Source organism: Lipophrys pholis (assembly GCF_963383615.2).
Source record: "Lipophrys pholis genome assembly, chromosome: 4".
NCBI lineage: Eukaryota > Metazoa > Chordata > Actinopteri > Blenniiformes > Blenniidae > Lipophrys > Lipophrys pholis.
The window spans coordinates 992,917-1,013,409 of NC_137637.1; the positions used below are offsets into that span (position 1 = coordinate 992,917).

Sequence of the window (20,493 nt, forward strand, 5' to 3'; positions counted from 1 at the left end):
TATTGTTTACAGCTGTGGGTTTCCATAATCAATTAAAATCACCTTCAATATGAAAGTTTGAGGCTCCAGTGACCAATTAAGTAATTATTGATAATTATATAAGCTCTGTCAAAAACCCTTTTAAAGGCCATTCGCTTTCCAATAATGGAATATAATATTACAAATTTAATTTAACAACCATAATTCAGAGCAATTTCACAATATTTTTGATCCTCAATGAATAAACATGACGCATATGCCATCTACTGCATGTATTTTTGACAAATTATTAAAAAAAGTATATTTTTTTCCAATGAATGGAGCATTTTTATGTGTTCTTACTTTACTTGTTAATGGTTTTTCTTCTTATGCTTCTTCAGTATCAGAAAAACCCTCCAATAGTGTTAAAACGTATTAAATTGTTGGCAAGATGTTATTACAATATTGACTCTAATATTCTATTATACTGACATTTTAAGGTGGCCACGTTATCACATTATTGGCCTTTAATTAAGTGTTTGTAGTTTTTACTGCATTAACACTTGATAGAGTTTAAAACGTGTGCTTAATCACAATCCTTCACAACAAAACTCCAGATGTTGATGTTTTGTTTTCATCCTGACTTCATCACAAAGCGACGAGCAGCGCAGCAGCCACTCCACCCTCAGACCGACAGCCGACCGACCGTCGGTCAAACAGACCCGCCTCTGGATGCCCAGTCACTCCGCCGCCGCTCTGTTTGGTATTTTTTCACTTTGAGGCTGAAAGACAAACAGAAACACTGTGAGGTCATGTCAGACAGACACTCCGGCACAAAGTGCTGAAAATTGTTCGGGCTCGAGCTGCTTTTAATGTGCTTTTTCCCACCAGTCAATATTCTTTTGTACTAACTGTCATTCACAATGACAGCTGTCCTCCAGTGTTTTACCATGCGTGTGTGTGTGTGTGTGTGTGTGTGTGTGTGTGTGTGTGTGTGTGTGTGTGTGTGTGTGTGTGTGTGTGTGTGTGTGTGTGTGTGTGTGTGTGTGTGTGTGTGTGTGTGTGTGTGTGTGTGTGTGTGTCCATGTCAATGATGGTTTTGCAGTGTGGAAACTTGCCAGGAGCAACACTCCGGCAGACATTGACAGTTCTTTTAACAGAAGACCTATTGAAGCGTTTTCTGCCAGCGTTAGTGGCTGTGGGTCAATCTGCTCAATTTGTTCCAGTCTCAGAGTGGAGATCCTGGGGAGAAACACCGATGTATTGTAAAGCCACAACCTCGCTGCCAGTCCACAATTGATCTGTGTGATATTTAACTGACAATTTCACGAGTGACTATTGATTGTTTTTGGGGGATTTGTTCAGATTGTCAGAAGCGTTTGAGTCGCCTGCTGGGGGGGATGGAAAACTAACTAAACTAACAAAACATTCACCTTCATTCTTAAGTATTCTGCTTTAAAGGAGTCATATCATCCAACTTTCCATCTCCTCCTCCGGGTCTGGTCGGTCCAGAAACCTTCAGTATTCTAAGTTTCTAGCTCCTCCTTGATTTTCCTCATTTGAATATTGGATCATAGGAGCTGCATTCAGAATCTGCTGTGTCTGTGTGAGCTGGACTGGCTCCACCCACACATGCCCATCTTGGGAAGAGGAGAAAGTACTTCATTTGGTGGTGCCATGTGCCAGAGCAGAGCTGCCTAATTGTGGGAGGAGTCAAAGGGAGGGCCTACCTTGATTGGGATTGGCTAAACCCCCGATGACACTATATAGGGTTTGATTTCTGATTGGCTGCTTGGAGCAACACACTTTTTAAAACCTGAAACAAGCCAGGGAGAGAGAGGACAGACTGTCTTCACTTCTGGGACGTCAGTCCAGGTATGGGGACGATTAGTACTGTAGTACTGCTGGGAAACCTTTAGAAAGGGAATTTTGCTAAATATGACCTCCTGAAAAAGAATTAGAAAAGATTTATTTAGACCCCACCAAAAACATTACAGGCATTTTAAGGCACTGTTACAGAGAAAAACTGAAATTGTCCATATGAGAAAGCAGAGGAGACAGTGGAAAGAAACCAGTCAATCATAACAGAGGGAGAATCTGCAGAACCAGAGTCAGAGGTGGAGACTCTCTCACGTCATCACAGTCCAGCTGAGAAGTGTAAATGTGCTGTTCTCCTCCAGATCACCTACAAGGCTCTGAGCTCCTTGGACCCGAGCGCCGATCTGACCACTCAGAGGGGACGGGTGTTCAAGCTGAAGAACGAGACCCACCACCTGTTTGTGGGACTCTACCCGGGCACCACCTACTTCTTCACCCTCAAGGCCTCCACCAATAAGGGCTTCGGCCCCCCCGTCACCACCCGCATCTCCACCAAGATCGCAGGTAAGCCTGCAGTCTGGCTCTCTTTCTCTCGATATCGGTTCTTTTATCAGTTCGTCCACTTTCGTTGGTGTCAGTTTGATCTTTGCTCTCTAAACAGATGGTGAGACAAGGTGACAGCCTCGCATATCAAAGATTATTTATGTGTTTGTGTCGGCTCACAGTCCTGAAAATTTCAGCGGCACCACACTCAACGGACAAACGACCAACATTTATGCACAAACCGCAAATCTGTAAATAAGAGGACATCTCCATTCTTATTTCAGCCGTTTGGAAGAGCCACGCCACCGTTTCTGTGTCTCAGCTGCACACAGTTCTACCACAGTGCCGTTTCATGACACATTTGGTAATTAAATCACATGAAAGACGATTGTTTCTAAATTAAACCGACTTCTGTGAAGTGCCTCCAGGCCTGCTGAAGTAAAGTCGAACGTGTCATCGGTGTTTTGAGCGCCGTGGCGTCTGTCAACACCTACAGTGACCTTTCCTCTGAACCTCCCCTCCATCATGCTTTCAAACCCCAGCGCGTCGCTAAAAGAGAAAGAGAAACACGGCGCTGCCTCACATAGTGGGGACGTCTCCCACCCCACAAATGTCACGCCATCTCCAATCTTCATTATCTCAGCAGAGATTTAAATTAAATGCTGCAGACGGAAAGAGATGGATGGACGGAGGAGGAGGAGGAGGAGGAGGAGGAGGAGGAAGGTTGTTGCTTTACACTCTAAAGGATCCTGCACCTCCTATATGAGGGCATGTAAAGTGTAATTGAATGTCTTGTTAGACGTTGGGCTCTGAGACACGCGTCCGTCTCTTCATGGCAGTTTGTGACTCCAGAAAAGACCAGAGCTGCCGTCTTGAAATACTGCGATTAAAGTCAAATTAGAATGAGTTGAGATGACACACACACACACACACACACACACACACACACACACACACACACACACACACACACACACACACACACACACACACCTGTAAATCATTCGTTTAATTAGAGAGTTTGATTTCAGCTTGAACTCAAACAACGATGTATGTAATTATTTCTTTCTGGTTTTATTAACGAGGCTTTACATCGTTATATTAGTTTGACTTTATACAGATCGGTGTGTTAAATGTGTGTGTTTGTAATAATTTGGACATGTACAGTGACACAAATGTGTGTATTGTGTTTTGTGTGCATCCACGTACCTGGAAATGTCTCCATCTTAGAATCCACTTTAAGGTCTTTTAAAGTCTCGGTCTTGAGATGCTCTGGCCTTGTTCTTGTCTTGTCTCAGTGCTATTAAGTACTCTATTACCTTCTATATAGTACTCAACTACTTTGTCACTTGGTTTTATGAAGGTTGTGTAGGTAAGGAGACGCATCGCAGATAAGCCTGACAGTCCATATTGAGGGCAGATAAACCCACCGTCATCATAGAAGAGCACCTGTTCATGTCCAGAGACATTTACAGGTCCACACATGGGGATCTTTGTATGCACAGACTCAAACGAATCATTTCAATAACAAGCCTGAATCGTTTTGCTTCTTTCACTTGACATCATTTCTTCTTTATGTGTGTCTGACCCAAACTCCTTGTCAGGCTTTCCTGACTTCTTGGTATTTTGCTGCACAATAATTGACCTTGAAGAGTTTCAGACAGAAAAAAGGAAAACAATAGGTTTTCCTCTGGGCGCTCGGTAACTAAAACATGTTTAAACTTCTTTTCCAGCTCCTATGATGCCCGAGTATGAATCCGAAGCGCCGCTCAATGAGACGGAGACCACCATCACCATCCTCCTGAAGCCCGCCCAGTCCCGTGGAGCGCCTATCAGGTACTTTTTTAAAAATGTAGTCCTTTCTGTCTTCATTTGCTCTGCCGCTGCAGACTCCGCCCCCCCGACGGTCCACGTCCCTCCACTCTCCCAGCCTCCTCCTCCAGGGGCTCTTTTCAAACCACTAAAGTCACAGACCGATCACTCCGATTCGTATGCAAAAGAAGTGTGAGAACAGTCAGATAAAGACATCTTCAGCATTTTAAGATGCACATGCACATCAGAGACTTGAGTTAATGACGGCTGATGGTGTTTTACAGAGTCTCGCTCTGCTCGCTTGTCGAAAACAAAATCAACGAGTGCAGACAGCAGCTAATTAATTTCTTCTCATTTTTTCATGTCATTTTTTTATTTTTTTTTAAATTAAAAGTTCTCTATGAACATGTGATCTCATCCATTTAATTGGTGTAGGGCAGAACATTATTCCTGCACGCCTTCGGGGAAAAACAGCTGCACGGAGAATATACTGTATATCACTTCAGTTTGAGACTCAGGGGAAATGGATTTGTGAAATGTGAGTGTGGGTCACTGCTTCAGTGTTAATTTCTATAAATCCTGAACCGTATCTCAACCATTAATCAAACGGCAAATGTATCCGGCGTTGAATCGGGCCGCGCCGCCGTCGCTCACGTCTTCAGCTGTTTACCAGCCGCAGATAAGCCCCTTAATGTGTTTGCCTGTTGTGTGTGTTTTGTGCAAGTATTACATGTTCCAAGTGCCAACGGGAGAAAAAAAGGCATCTGTTGGATAATACCACTACAAATGACTTGTTTGTGGGGGTTTTGTGCTGATGTTGCATTGTATGCAGTAATTCTGAAAGGATCACAGCTTCTGAAGTTTAACTTAGCGGCAGAAATAAAGAGCACAGAAGGAAAAGTGAGATAATTGTGGCCTCAAAATAGAATTTTGCGGCGATAATTTAAAGTTTTACTTCAGATGTTATTTCTCGGTATAAAACACAGAGTAAAGTTTGAAATCATAAACGTGCTCAAGTCCACATTAGAAAATGATCACATCTTTCCTGGACACATTTGTAAACACAGTTCATGTGACCTGACCACACACATGAACTGTTATCTACGCAGTTTCCTCTATCGGCTCCCTTCTTCATCTCTCGTGCATTCTCTGAAACGGCTTTAAGGCCAGATTTGACCCACTAAGCGGAACACATTGTCTTGTTCCAAGAGACATTGTCTTGTTCCAAGAGACATTGTCTTGTTCCAAGAGACATTGTCTTGTTACAAGAGACATTGTCTTGTGGCAAGAGACTTTGTCTTGTTACAGGATACTTTGTCTTGTGGCAAGAGACTTTGTCTTGTTACAGGATACTTTGTCTTGTTACAAGAGACTTTGTCTTGTTGCAAGAGACTTTGTCTTGTGACAAGAGACTTTGTCTTGTTACAGGATACTTTGTCTTGTTGCAAGAGACATTGTCTTATTACAAGAGACACACACATCTACCACAGGACATCACAAACGGATTTCACCACAGTTCCCTCACACACACTCAGCTTGGTAGAACTCCCAGCAGAGAGGCGGAGCTACATTAATCAACAATAAAATACAATTCTCTTGTAAAGACACAATCACAGACCCAGAGGGGAGATTTATAATTCTTCACATCTCTCTTCAGAACATAGAGATGTGGATCACACACATCTATGGCCAAAATGTTGATGACCCTCCTTCTATCACAACTTCTTCACCACCCTCTCAACACACTATGACCAAACACTGATAGTGGGAGGAGTCCTCAACTAGGTCCTCAATCCACAAGTACACAGAGGTAGTAAAGCAGTAAACACCGACACTGGGAATCTACAGACATAGTCCAGCAGTACATGAGTGACTATGGTCACTAATCAAGAGATCTAGTCCAGCAGTACATGAGTGACTATGGTCACTAATCAAGAGATCTAGTCCAGCAGTACATGAGTGACTATGGTCACTAATCAAGAGATCTAGTCCAGCAGTACATGAGTGACTATGGTCACTAATCAAGAGATCTAGTCCAGCAGTACATGAGTGACTATGGTCTTTGAGACGCTTGGCTCACCTCTCACCCCACTCTTAAAGAGTACACCTTGTACTCAGCAGTGCACCAATCCTATTCAGGGTTAGATTACTTTCTGGTGAGTAAATCAGTCATTAAAGACACCTTGGACACACAGATTCACCCCATCACTATCAGTGACCTTTGACCTTTGACCTGTCACTATGACAGTCACTAATAGAACAATCACCCTCATATCAGACAATGGAGATTTAACACCACCACTGCTCAAGGATCCAGACTTCCTCACATTCTTTAAAAAACAATGGTCAATCTTTTTAGAAACAAATGACCTTCCTGGTGTCTCTCCCTGTGTCCTCTGGGAGACGCTAGACCTGCCTGGTGTCTCTCCCTGTGTCCTCTGGGAGGCGCTAGACCTGCCTGGTGTCTCTCCCTGTGTCTCTCCCTGTGTCCTCTGGGAGGCGCTAGACCTGCCTGGTGTCTCTGCCTGTGTCCTCTGGAGACGCTAGACCTGCCTGGTGTCTCTCCCTGTGTCCTCTGGGAGGCGCTAGACCTGCCTGGTGTCTCTCCCTGTGTCCTCTGGTAGACGCTAGACCTATCTGGTGTCTCTCCCTGTGTCCTCTGGGAGGCGCTAGAGTGTTCATGAGAGGTAAAATCATTTCTTACTCCTCATACAAGACCAAGAGGACAAAATAAAAGAGAAAGACCTGGAAGATAAAATCAAAACCTTGGAGACAGCTCATGCTGCCTGCAAAGACCAGCGCCTATTGATGGAACTAAGGAAATTAAAAATGGACTTGAATGAAATAATTGAACATAAAACACAATTTAAAGTGCAGAGACTACGCTGGGAGAACTTAGAACATGGTAATAAATCCAGCAAACTCTGAGCCAATCAGTTAAAAGGAAATAAAGAAAAGTGTACAGTCCCCTCAGTCCAAACTCAAAATGTAAAATCACTTTTAACCCTCAAGAAATAAACAATACCTTCAGAAAATTTTACAAAAAACTTTACTCTTTACAAATTGACCCTTCACAATCTGAAATAGACTTTCTGAGGACAGTTGAACTCCTGAAATTAAAAGAAGAACAGATCCAAGGTCTTGAAGCTTCCATCTCAGTAGAAGAACTTCAGGAAGCTCTCCAGCACATGCCTGATGGTAAAGCTCCAGGACTTGACGGTAAAGTTCCAGGACCTGACGGTAAAGCTCCAAGACCTGACGGTAAAGCTCCAGGGCACATCAGCACCTCTACTTCCTCAGGAGGCTGAGGCGCTCAGTCCTGACCTCCTTCTACAGATGCGTGGTGGAGAGCGTCCTGACCTATTGTCTCACCGTGCGAGAGAACCTCTACAGCAGGGGTGCTCAATACGTCGATCGCGATCGACCGGTCGATCGCGATCGCTTGTGTGTGTGTGTTGTTGTAATTCGGACACCATGAGAACGTTAAAGGGGGGAAGTGTGGGCATGGAACCAGCGCCCTATGAGCGTATGTAATGCGATCTACCAATACTACCTTCTGCTGGCACTGTTGTTCGAACTTTCGCAAAAGCCGGCATCATTTCCAAGGAGCCGCACGGCACGGAAAGTGACTCTGACAGTGAAGAAAATGAACCTGGTATGTTTGATGGAGATTTAGCGCAGCTGTTCAATTCAGAAACAGAGGATGAGGAGTTCGATGGGTTTGATTGATGATGATTACAGGTAAAACAAATATTAGTACTTTGTAATCAATACTTACATAAAGCACAACCAAACTCAGTTTTGCTCCCGCTCTATTTTTAAATAAACACACTTGTATGCTTGTGTGTGTGTGTTGTTGTTGTAATGCGGACACCATGAGAACATTTCCATGTTCCTCCGCTGATGGCCTTCAGTTTAAAGTTAAACTGCTTCATAAGCGTGTCTCTTCGCCATTTTCAGGGTTGTTAAAACAACGATGTTCTGCATAACGCACATACCCGTTCATTTATATACAATCCACGCCCACACTTCCCCCTTTAACGTTCTCATGGTGTTCCCTACTACGTCCGCTTTACAACAACAACACACACATAGGGCGCACTGCACCATAGGGCAAAACTAACAAGCAAGAAATAAATATATGTTTTGCATTTTTGTAGTAGGTAGATCATTTTGACTTGATCATTTTATAAGTAGCTCGCATGCTGCAAAAGTGTGAGCACCCCTGCTCTACAGTGTAGAGGGTGGTAGAAGCTGCACAGAGGACTGTGGGATGCAGCCTATCCACCACCATGGACATCTCCACTGCTAGAGGCAGGAAACGGGCCTCCCGCATCCTAAAGGATCCACTCACCCCGCACACGCTCTGTTTTGCCCTCAGGCAGGAGGCTACGGGGTATTAAGAGCAGGACTAACAGACTGAGGAACAGCTTCCTGGAAGCTGTGAGACTGCTGAACTCTGGAGGACTCCAGTAGCCCCTGGACTAGAGTTACCAATTTCGCTTCACCTTATGGTTACATGTGTTGAAATGACAATAAAGCTCCTTGAAGCTCCTTGAACACAGAAATGAACAGTTCCACAGCAACCTCCTGGTCTTTCTGTGATTTCTTCCTTCCCTGGAATGAGTCTTTTGTTGTCTTGGAGTTCTTCAACCTCTGAAACCTTCTTAACCTCCTCCACCTTCTCTCTGGCCTTATTCTGTCTGTTGCCATTGTTCAGCGCCTTTTGAAGAGCTGCCTCCAGATTTCTCTTTTCTTCTTTGGGCCTGGAGTTCCTCCTCTAAGACATTGTTGGAGAGGGTCTTCTTCTCAGCCACCAGGGTGTAGTACTCGGGATGGAGGGCCGCATTTTCATTGAGCAGGTTCTGCTTCTCAGCCACCAGGGTGTAGTACTGATCCCGGAGGCCCTTCTTTTAATTGAGCAGGTTCTGCTTCTCAGCCACCAGGTTTTGCTTCTCCGCCAGCAGGGGGTAGTACTCAGAATGGAAGGCCTCCTTTTTATTGAGCAGGTTCCGCTTATCCGCCACCAGGGTGAAGTACTCAGAATGGAAGGCCTCCTTTTCATTGAGTAGGTTCTGCTTCTCAGCCACCAGGTTCTCCTTCTCAGCCAGCAGGGGGTAGTACTGATCCCGGAGGGCCTCATTTTCATTGAGCAGGTTCTGCTTCTCTGCCACCAGGGTGAAGTACTCAACATGGAGGGCCTCCTTTTCATTGAGCAGGTTCTCCTTCTCAGCCACCATGTTCTCCTTCTCCGCCACCAGGGTGTAATACTGTTTCTGGAGGGCCTCATTTTCATTGAGCAGGTTCTGCTTCTCCGCCACCAAGGTGTAGTACTCAACATGGAGGACCTCCTTTTCATTGAGCAGGTTCTGCTTCTCAGCCACCAGGTTCCGCTTCTCAGCCAGCAGGGTGTAGTACTCAGCATTGAGGGCCTCATTTTGATCGAGCAGGTTCTCCTTCTCAGCCACCAGTGTGTAGTACTGATCCTGGAGGGCCTCATTTTCATTGAGTAGGTTCTGCTTCTCAGCCACCAGGTTCTCCTTCTCAGCCAGCAGGGTGTAGTACTGATCATGAAGGGCCTCCTTTTCATTGATCAGGTTCTGCTTCTCAGCCACCAGGTTCTCCTTCTCCGTCACCAGGGTGTAATAATGTTTCTGGAGGGCCTCATTTTCATTGAGCAGGTTCTGCTTCTCTGCCACCAGGGTGAAGTACTCAACATGGAGGGCCTCCTTTTCATTGAGCAGGTTCTGCTTCTCAGCCACCAGGTTCCGCTTCTCAGCCAGCAGGGTGTAGTACTCAGCATTGAGGGCCTCCTTTTGATCGAGCAGGTTCTCCTTCTCAGCCACCAGTGTGTAGTACTGATCCTGGAGGGCCTCATTTTCATTGAGTAGGTTCTGCTTCTCAGCCACCAGGTTCTCCTTCTCAGCCAGCAGGGTGTAGTACTGATCATGAAGGGCCTCCTTTTCATTGATCAGGTTCTGCTTCTCAGCCACCAGGGTGTAGTACTGATCCTGGAGGGCCTCCTTTTCATTGAGCAGGTTCTTCTTCTCAGCCACCAGGTTTTGCTTCTCCACCAGCAGGGGGTAGTACTGATCCCGGAGGGCCTCATTTTCATTGAGCAGGTTCCGCTTCTCCGCCACCAGGGTGTAGTACTCAGCATGGAAGGCCTCCTTTTCATTGTGCATTTTCCGCTTCTCCGCCACCAGGGTGAAGTACTCAGAATGGAAGGCCTCCTTTTCATTGAGTAGGTTCTGCTTCTCAGCCACCAGGTTCTGCTTCTCCGCCAGCAGGGGGAAGTACTGATCCCGGAGGGCCTCATTTTCATTGAGCAGGTTCCGCTTCTCCGCCACCAGGGTGTAGTACTCAGCCTGGAAGGCCTCCTTTTCATTGAGCAGGTTCAACTTCTCAGCCACCAGGTTTTGCTTCTCAGCCACCAGGTTCTCCTTCTCCGTCAGCAGGGGGTAGTACTGATCCCGGAGGGCCTCATTTTCATTGAGCAGGTTCTGCTTCTCTGCCACCAGGGTGTAGTACTTAACATGGAGGGGCTCCTTTTCATTGAGCAGGTTCTTCTTCTCAGCCACCAGGTTCTCCTTCTCCGTCACCAGGGTGTAATACTGTTTCTGGAGGGCCTCATTTTCATTGAGCAGGTTCTGCTTCTCTGCCACCAGGGTGTAGTACTCAACATGGAGGGGCTCCTTTTCATTGAGCAGGTTTTGCTTCTCAGCCACCAGGTTCTCCTTCTCCGTCAGCAGGGGGTAGTACTGATCCCGGAGGGCCTCATTTTCATTGAGCAGGTTCTGCTTCTCTGCCACCAGGGTGTAGTACTCAACATGGAGAGGCTCCTTTTCATTGAGCAGGTTCTTCTTCTCAGCCACCAGGTTCTCCTTCTCCGTCACCAGGGTGTAATAATGTTTCTGGAGGGCCTCATTTTCATTGAGCAGGTTCTGCTTCTCCGCCACCAAGGTGTAGTTCTCAGCATGGAGGGCCTCCTTTTCATTGAGCAGGTTCTTCTTCTCAGCCACCATGTTCTCCTTCTCCGCCACCAGGGTGTAATACTGTTTCTGGAGGGCCTCATTTTCATTGAGCAGGTTCTGCTTCTCCGCCACCAAGGTGTAGTACTCAACATGGAGGACCTCCTTTTCATTGAGCAGGTTCTGCTTCTCAGCCACCAGGTTCCGCTTCTCAGCCAGCAGGGTGTAGTACTCAGCATTGAGGGCCTCCTTTTGATCGAGCAGGTTCTCCTTCTCAGCCACCAGTGTGTAGTACTGATCCTGGAGGGCCTCATTTTCATTGAGTAGGTTCTGCTTCTCAGCCACCAGGTTCTCCTTCTCAGCCAGCAGGGTGTAGTACTGATCATGAAGGGCCTCCTTTTCATTGATCAGGTTCTGCTTCTCAGCCACCAGGGTGTAGTACTGATCCTGGAGGGCCTCCTTTTCCTTGAGCAGGTTCTGCTTCTCCGCCAGCAGGGGGAAGTACTGATCCCGGAGGGCCTCATTTTCATTGAGCAGGTTCCGCTTCTCCGCCACCAGGGTGTAGTACTCAGCCTGGAAGGCCTCCTTTTCATTGAGCAGGTTCAACTTCTCAGCCACCAGGTTTTGCTTCTCAGCCACCAGGTTCTCCTTCTCCGTCAGCAGGGGGTAGTACTGATCCCGGAGGGCCTCATTTTCATTGAGCAGGTTCTGCTTCTCTGCCACCAGGGTGTAGTACTCAACATGGAGGGGCTCCTTTTCATTGAGCAGGTTCTTCTTCTCAGCCACCAGGTTCTCCTTCTCCGTCACCAGGGTGTAATACTGTTTCTGGAGGGCCTCATTTTCATTGAGCAGGTTCTGCTTCTCTGCCACCAGGGTGTAGTACTCAACATGGAGGGGCTCCTTTTCATTGAGCAGGTTTTGCTTCTCAGCCACCAGGTTCTCCTTCTCCGTCAGCAGGGGGTAGTACTGATCCCGGAGGGCCTCATTTTCATTGAGCAGGTTCTGCTTCTCTGCCACCAGGGTGTAGTACTCAACATGGAGGGGCTCCTTTTCATTGAGCAGGTTCTTCTTCTCAGCCACCAGGTTCTCCTTCTCCGTCACCAGGGTGTAATAATGTTTCTGGAGGGCCTCATTTTCATTGAGCAGGTTCTGCTTCTCCGCCACCAAGGTGTAGTTCTCAGCATGGAGGGCCTCCTTTTCATTGAGCAGGTTCTGCTTCTCAGCCACCATGTTCTCCTTCTCCGCCACCAGGGTGTAATACTGTTTCTGGAGGGCCTCATTTTCATTGAGCAGGTTCTGCTTCTCCGCCACCAAGGTGTAGTACTCAACATGGAGGACCTCCTTTTCATTGAGCAGGTTCTGCTTCTCAGCCACCAGGGTGTAGTACTCAGCCTGGAAGGCCTCCTTTTCATTGAGCAGGTTCAACTTCTCAGCCACCAGGTTTTGCTTCTCAGCCACCAGGTTCTCCTTCTCCGTCAGCAGGGGGTAGTACTGATCCCGGAGGGCCTCATTTTCATTGAGCAGGTTCTGCTTCTCTGCCACCAGGGTGTAGTACTCAACATGGAGGGGCTCCTTTTCATTGAGCAGGTTCTTCTTCTCAGCCACCAGGTTCTCCTTCTCCGTCACCAGGGTGTAATACTGATCCCGGAGGGCCTCATTTTCATTGAGCAGGTTCTGCTTCTCTGCCACCAGGGTGTAGTACTCAACATGGAGGGGCTCCTTTTCATTGAGCAGGTTCTTCTTCTCAGCCACCAGGTTCTCCTTCTCCGTCACCAGGGTGTAATACTGATCCCGGAGGGCCTCATTTTCATTGAGCAGGTTCTGCTTCTCTGCCACCAGGGTGTAGTACTCAACATGGAGGGCCTCCTTTTCATTGAGCAGGTTCTGCTTCTCCGCCACCAGGTTTTGCTTCTCATCCAGCACTGTAATGTACTTAATGTGGAGGTTCTCCCTCTCAGCCAGCAGCCTGTCTCTCTCCTCCATCACCTGCTGGAGCCTGTTGTCCTCTTCTTTCTGTCTTTTCATGTCATCCAGCTCTTCAGAGGCGAGCTGCAGCCTTGCAGAGAGACGCTCAATTGTCTCCTGGAGTTCAGCATTGGCTCTCTGACTGTCAACGAGCTGCGCCTTCAGCTGGACCTCTTCCTGACTAAAGTCCCTCTTGGTTCTTTGAGCTGAGTGGCCGTCCGAGGAGGCCTCTGTCTTCTTCTGTCTGTCTTCCTCCAACACTCCAGAAACAATCTGGAGACCCTCCAGACTGGATTCTTTTCTCTTCAGCTCCATCTTCTGTAATTCCAGGCTGTTTAAAGTATTTTTCAGCTGCAATATATCCTCACGTGCCTTCTTGAGTTCATTGACTCGACAGTGCAGCACCGTAATCTCATCAGCAACGTTAGGGTAAGGAGCACAGCGAGTGCCCTGTTCCAAACCTTCTCTGTCTCTGGGATTGTGCCTTTGAGCCATTTCTCAAACTTTTATTTTAATCAAACTATCAGGGTGGTTGCTACTGTACCAGCTGGTGCTTTGTCCTTGCAGGTCCCACTATGCACCTTACTGATCTTACTGTCTGATTTTTATTCTACTTTTCTTTTTAGAGTTAATCCTTGCTTCTACCGACTGGCTGTCACCAACAAAGTTTCGTCGTTTATTACAATGGCAATAAAGTACCTTCTGTCCACAGCTGAAATGGTTTACTGATCCAACATGTACTCTTATATATAGACACCACATGATATAAGAAAGCTTTCATCTTGTTGACATCTCACTTTCATCTTGACTTTGATCATTAGATCAAAGTCAAGCTTTCAATTTGTTGACATCTCACTTTCATCTTGACTTTGATCATTCGATCAAAGTCACACCCAGTGATGTCATACCCAGTGTTTGTCTTTAAAGAGAGATCAAATATCATATCGGCTATAAATGGTATCAAAGGCCATCAAACTTTATTTATTCCTTATTTACTTATTCCTTATTTACTCTTATTCCTTATTTATTTATTCCTTATTTACTCCAATTATTTAGAAATGGAGATTTCACCAGAAAAAGGCCAAAATGGCAACAAGAGAGATCGAGAGACAGAGGGGGAGAGAGAGAAACTCATGTTTGGTCATCAGCAATTATCTTTTATGAAAGCTGCCAAACGGGAGCCGGGTATAATTGGCCGCGGCCCCTTCACAGAAACATACATTTCCCTAATTGCGTATAATTGTGAAGTGAGTTCTTGGCGTGGAGGACGCAGGTAATTGCGGAGGGCCGCTGCGTTTGTCCTGACCGCTAAAGGAGCCCTCAGCCATTCATGAGGCCTCTCGGAGCATAATGGAACCCCCCCCCCCCCCCTCCTGACACACACACACACACACACACACACACACACACACACACACACACACACACACACACACACACACACACACACACACACACACACACACACACACACACACACACACACACAGACAAAGATAGACTTTCATTCAAGTACATAAACACACCTCTACACCTGCTGATGTGCACCTGTTAGACTGAAAGGAACCTGTGGACTCGGAGAGATCGATTCATGATTATCCTCACATTTCTCCCCGCAGACGCTCGCTCGCCCACTTCTTACCTTTAATTGGTACTTTTTTATGCTGAATCAGCACAAAAACTGACCGGCCAGGTGCTTTGTTACCAACTTATCTGCAGTTTGCTTTGAAACTATTCCAAACTGTGACCCTCAACAAATGATCGTACTTCTTTTAAAAGACGAGGCTGCATTTTCTCTCTGGAATCTGTCTGCTATTGCATTTATTAAGAGAATGAATGAAAAGCATTCTGTAAAATAAAACATTTCAGTGATGAGTGCTGCAGACATGTTTTTATGTAACGTCACGTTGAATTCCACATCTTTAAAGTCGTACTGAAAACCTGCAGCTTTGCACTGTATGTCAAGATTTCAGTGTCCTAAACAAACACAATTTAATGTTTATGGCCTCAAAGTATTATTTGTGGAGTCATATTTGTATTTTATGGCTCAAATTATTAATGTGTGGTCTAAAAACCCTTTTTTGGGTTTCCTGGCATCAAATTGATATTTTGTGGTCACCAATTAGTATTTTGCTGTTGAAATTAATATATTGTCGTCTGAAATAGCCCTTTTTGTGACCACTAAATATTCATCTTTGGCCAGAAATTAAGATCTGTTGTGTTAAATTAGCATTTTGTGGCACAAATTCCCTTTTTGTGGCCACAAAATGTTAATCTTTGGCCAACACTTTGTATTTTGTGGCTCAAATTACTATTTTGATGTAAAAATACTTTTGTTTGTCCACAAAATGTTAACATGTGGAAAGAAATCGGAATTTCCAAGTCTCAAATAATATTTGTTTGTTTTTTAACCACAAAATGTTAATATGTGGCCAGAAAATTGTATTTAGTGGCTTCAAATTAGTAATTCAAATTAAAATGACAAATTTTATGGCCAGGAATGATTAAACACAGGAACTCCACCCTAAGGATCCCATCTCAAGTGAAACGCTGAATTGACAGAGACCAAAGTGGTTCCTGAAAAGCAGCTGAACCAGAAAACCCTCGTAGTCATTAGTCGTCAAAACCAGCGGATGTTCAGATGTTCCAGATGTTCAAACACGCTTTCTCTGTGTCTGCAGCTCCTACCAGCTCGTGGTGAAGGAGGAGCGGAAGTCCAAGACACGCCGCGCCGCCTCCGAAGCCCCCGAGTGTTTCTCAGCGCCAGTCAGCTTCCGCAACGCCTCCATCCTGGACTCGCCTTACTACATCGCCGCCGAGCTGCCGCCGTCCAGCCTCACGGTGGTGCAGCCCTTCACCGTGGGGGACAACAAGAGCTACGGCGGCTTCTGGAACCCTCCGCTGTCGCCCGCCAAGAGCTACAGCATCTACTACCAGGCCATGAGCAGAGCCAACGGGGTGAGACTCAGCACAGATGCTTCTCTGGCTTTTTGTGTCTTTCAGTCTGGAGTTTGCATGTTCTGCCTGCGTTTGACTCCACTTCCTCCCACAACGCAAAGACCAGCAATCATTCCTCAACCCAGGACTGATTAAAAACATCATCAATCATTTCAAACCATTTAAACCAGGAGGGTCGAAGTCATTTCAGTTCAGGAGCCACATCCAGACCAGTGTCATCCTGAGAGGGCCGGACCGCCACAACCCGGCCGTTCTAACCTTTACATTTACACTTGAGCAGAACTGAGCAGCTTAATCTCCAAAATGATCAAATCAACAACAAACACTATTTTCAACCAGAGCATTTAATAAAAATGTACCTAATTTATCAAATTTTCACTAGTAATTGGTTCGTACTTGTGAAAATATCGATGTTCTGCAGCACAGCATAGAAAAAAGCTTTAAAGTTTAAATTTCCAGAGGAATCTGTGCTGAATGTGGCTCCTGAACTGAAATGTGTTAGTCTGTGGAGGCGACCACCCCCCCACAATAACAAATGACTGACGACCAAAGTCTTTATCTTTCTGTCTGTTAGATTTTGAACGGTTGAAGATGTTTGGTGAACCTAGGCCTCGCTGGAATCAGTGAGTTTTACAACCACAAGAGGCTGAAGTCACAAAGGATTTGCGTTCAGTCTCTCCAGAGCCGTGGAAATGAGCCTGAGAAAAAAAACGGAATTTTCGGTGTCACTTCATCGGGGGGGAAAAACTCCCTCTGGGAATCTTCACTTCCAGAACTCATCCGGTGGCATCTGCTTTCTCCCCCTCTTTGTTTCTTTGTCTGATAATCACACCGTGTGACCCCCCCCTCGCCCCCCACCTCCACCTGTCTCCTCATAACTCATTCCCAACTCGATCCCGGCTCTTTGAATCTCCACTACAACCAACTCCTGCGAGGGTTGTGTTTTAATTTTCCACCGCCGTAACCACAGAAACTCAGTTCGGAGAGCGAGGCCAGGCGAGCTGGCTGCGGTCGTGATGTAATATCCTCCTCCAGAAGGCTGATTTCCCACAATGCACTCACACTGGGCGAGGAGGGGAGGGGGGGGGGGGGGGGGGGGGGGGGGGGAGGGGGGTCTCACAGACCGAGCAACTGTGAGAGGATGAGTCTGCATTTCAACGTGTGAGAGATTGTTGTGCTGAATGCCACTTCTGTGTGTGTGTGTGTGTGTGTGTGTGTGTGTGTGTGTGTGTGTGTGGGTGTGTGTGTGTGTGTGTGTGTGTGTGTGTGTGTGTGTGTGTGTGTGTGTGTGCCTGTCTGTGTGGATGGGTGGGTGGGTGGGTTTGGGTGTGTGTGTGTGTGTGTGTGTGTGTGTGTGTCTGTGTGTCTGTGTGGGTGGGTGGGTGGGTGGGTTTGGGTGTGTGTGTGTGTGTGTGTGTGTGTGTGTGTGTGTGTGTGTGTGTGTGTGCAGTCACTGTAGACCAGATGATTTCATAAGGAATCCAGGCGTATAAAATCAGAATACTGGTGAATTCCCTGCCAATGATTATTATTTTTACTCTGCATATGTCCTTGTTTATGTATTTATTTTTAAAAATGTCCTGCAACTGTCAGAAATCTTAACTAGTTTTAATTTATAGAATGTTTCCCCCCATTCTGTCCTCAATGCCAAAAGCACAGGAGTGTCAGAATGATCAGATTTTTACCTCAATGATTCTGATGAACCAGAAAATTTACTTTGTCAGAAAGTTATACTGACATTTTCTGATTTCTGAATGAAAACATTACATTTCTGTGTGTATTTATCTATCTATTTATTTATTTATTTATTTAGTTAGTTAGTTAGTTAGTTAGTTAGTTAGTTAGTGGTTTATTGGTTTGTATGTATGTATTTTATCAACGTTTCTCAAAAACTTCTCGCCCGAATTGCATAAAATCTTCAGGGATGATTTGTCATATGACAAACTGTTTCTGAATTTCTGTTCAATCGTTCATAAACTCGTTCACTCACTCGTTCACTCCCTCCCTCCCTCCCTCCCTCCCTCCCTCCCTCCCTCACTCACTCACTCACTCACTCACTCACTCACTCGCTCGCTCACTCACTCACTCACTCACTCACTCACCCATCCACTCACTCGTTCACTCGCTCACTCACTCACTCGCTCACCCATCCACTCACTCGTTCACTCACTCACTCGCTCACTCACTCAGGCAGCCACAGTAGAATAATTCAGTCTTTGAATTCAATCCATCCATTCTGTGAAGTTCTAGTCTGAAACTGATAGTTTGTCAATCAGGGATTAGAGTTATCTGCTTCCCTCACAAAGTCGTGTCATTTCTTTCATTTCTTTCCTGTCAGTCATTTTCAGAGAGTAGGTGTCTTTTTTCTCTCTCTCTCTCTCTCATATTGGAACAAAACTGCTCATTTACATTTTAGAGGACTTGGCTGGTTTGTCGTAGTTTGATCCGGTGGATGAAAGTCTCTCTTTTCATTCTCTGCCTGTCTTGGATAATCCCCGTCTCCTCTGAGCTGCACCTGTCCATCAAGGAAGACGCCTCTCCTCCCTCTTCCTCTTTCATTTCTCCATCTCTTGTTTTCCTCACGAGAAGCTGTTCCCTCGATCCGCCCCCTCTCCACGGCTGCTTTCTGTCTGCTGCTGCTTCCAACCAAATCAATCCACACGTCTGAAGCCTGTTTACACAACAACAACAACAACAACAGGTGAAAACAGGAAGTGTGGACACACTGAAAACGCAACTTTTTGGAAACGTTCCAACTCGGGATGGGGACCGAATTCTGTACTTTTATAGGTACCACTGAGTACCAATTCACATAAAATCAAACAGTACCATGTTTCTGTGCCTTGAGACTATGAGGAGTGGGACAGTGGGCGGTTCAGCACGAGAGATGTTGCTCCAGGCTGAAGAGACGCTCATTTTTTAAAACATATCTGCCTCCTTGGAGCCTCGTCACACGATGTTTCCAGACGGGACAGGAAAGGAATAGGAGGACGTGGAGTTGGTTTTAATCTGAGCATCATTACATTAAAAAGCGCAGCAGAAATTCATGAAACAACTGAGAGGTTACAACGCCAACAGTTGGATGTTGTTTTCATGTATTTGTTAAAGTTTATATATTGAGAAATAAATATGCTTTTTTTTTAATGAACAAATTAACATGTATTACCACATAAACAAACACAAAAGTACTGAAAAATGGTACCGTTAAGTACCGGTATTGACTCCCAGGTACTTGGTACCGTTACCTGGTACCAATCCCTAGTTCCGACTCCGTCGCCGTGGAAACAGGGAAAAACTGAACTTTTCTGAAACGCTACTACTGGTGTGTGATTCCATTAGAAAAACAAACAGCAGCATCCACTAGTGGCCCAACATGCTCACTACGTCCTTTTCAGCGTTTCTGCCGTTTCCATAGAAACAGACATCCCATTTCATAACGTTGCTTGTCGTGTAACCGGGGCCGGAGGTTGCATTCCTGCACTTTACTTGTTTCATCATTTTCTCCGTATCATTTTAACCCTTTGTCTTTTCTAGTCTTTCCTCATACACTCGTTTTCTTCACCTCCATGTGGTGTTTTTGTTTCTGGCTCATGTCTTCTTTGTCTTTAACACCTGACGTCTCCTTTCCATCTCCTCCTTTCACCTTCCTGCTCCTTTTATTGTCTATTTACTTCTCTCCCACTCCTTTTTCCTTCTTCCCTCTCTCTCTTCCTTCCATCCTCCCTCCCTCTCTCTCTCTCTCTCTCTCTCTCTCTCTCTCTCTCTCTCTCTCTCTCTCTCTCTCTCTCCCCCTCCCTCTCTCTCTCCCTCTCTCTCTCCCTCCCTCCCTCCCTCCCTCCCTCCTCTGGGGTGGAATCAGTCTGATGTCAGTCTCTCATCTCTCATCATCGTGCCAATTAGTCGACGCCATGCACAATGAAAATACTCACTAACGGCAATCTTGATGTCTCTCTCGATGTCATGTGATGACACACACACACACACACACACACACACACACACACACACACACACACACACACACACACACACACACACACATGCACGCCACCCACATTAAAGTCAAACACACACACACAGACAAGAATAAAGTGCCTGCGGCTGTAAGTAAGAGAAAGTAAGTGTGCGAGTGATTTGGGACTCTGGGATGAGGAAAGATGGTGGGAGGGAGAATGAAAGTCTAAAAAGAGGGAAAGAGACATTAAAGAAGATATGTGACTGGAGGCGAAGATGGACGCCAGCGGGAGGAAGAGAAGAACGAGGGTGAGGAGAGTAAAGAAAGAAAAGTGAGATGTTTTGATGGGCTGAGGTGAAGACGTGGCTCAGTGCGTCCATCCGTCCCTAAAGTGGCTCAACAGGCTTCTTCCACCGGATCACATCCGCAGAGACGAGTTGGAACGTGACACAGCGCACAGCTTTTTCAAACTAAAATCCTCCGCTGGCCTCCCCCTGACCCGACACACCAGTA

At 46.0% G+C, this 20,493-nt stretch overlaps 1 protein-coding gene across 1 annotated transcript in view; it reads left to right on the forward strand.

Moving 5' to 3' along the window:
• Window positions 1-20,493, forward strand: part of LOC308108408 (receptor-type tyrosine-protein phosphatase T-like) — a 50,455-nt gene that overhangs the window by 20,651 nt on the left and 9,311 nt on the right. Inside the window, exons 2-4 of the mRNA XM_080461294.1 lie at window positions 2,139-2,340; window positions 4,053-4,155; window positions 15,749-16,025. Coding sequence (XP_080317420.1) covers window positions 2,139-2,340; window positions 4,053-4,155; window positions 15,749-16,025 — 582 coding nt within the window. The remainder of the gene's footprint in view (window positions 1-2,138; window positions 2,341-4,052; window positions 4,156-15,748; window positions 16,026-20,493) is intronic.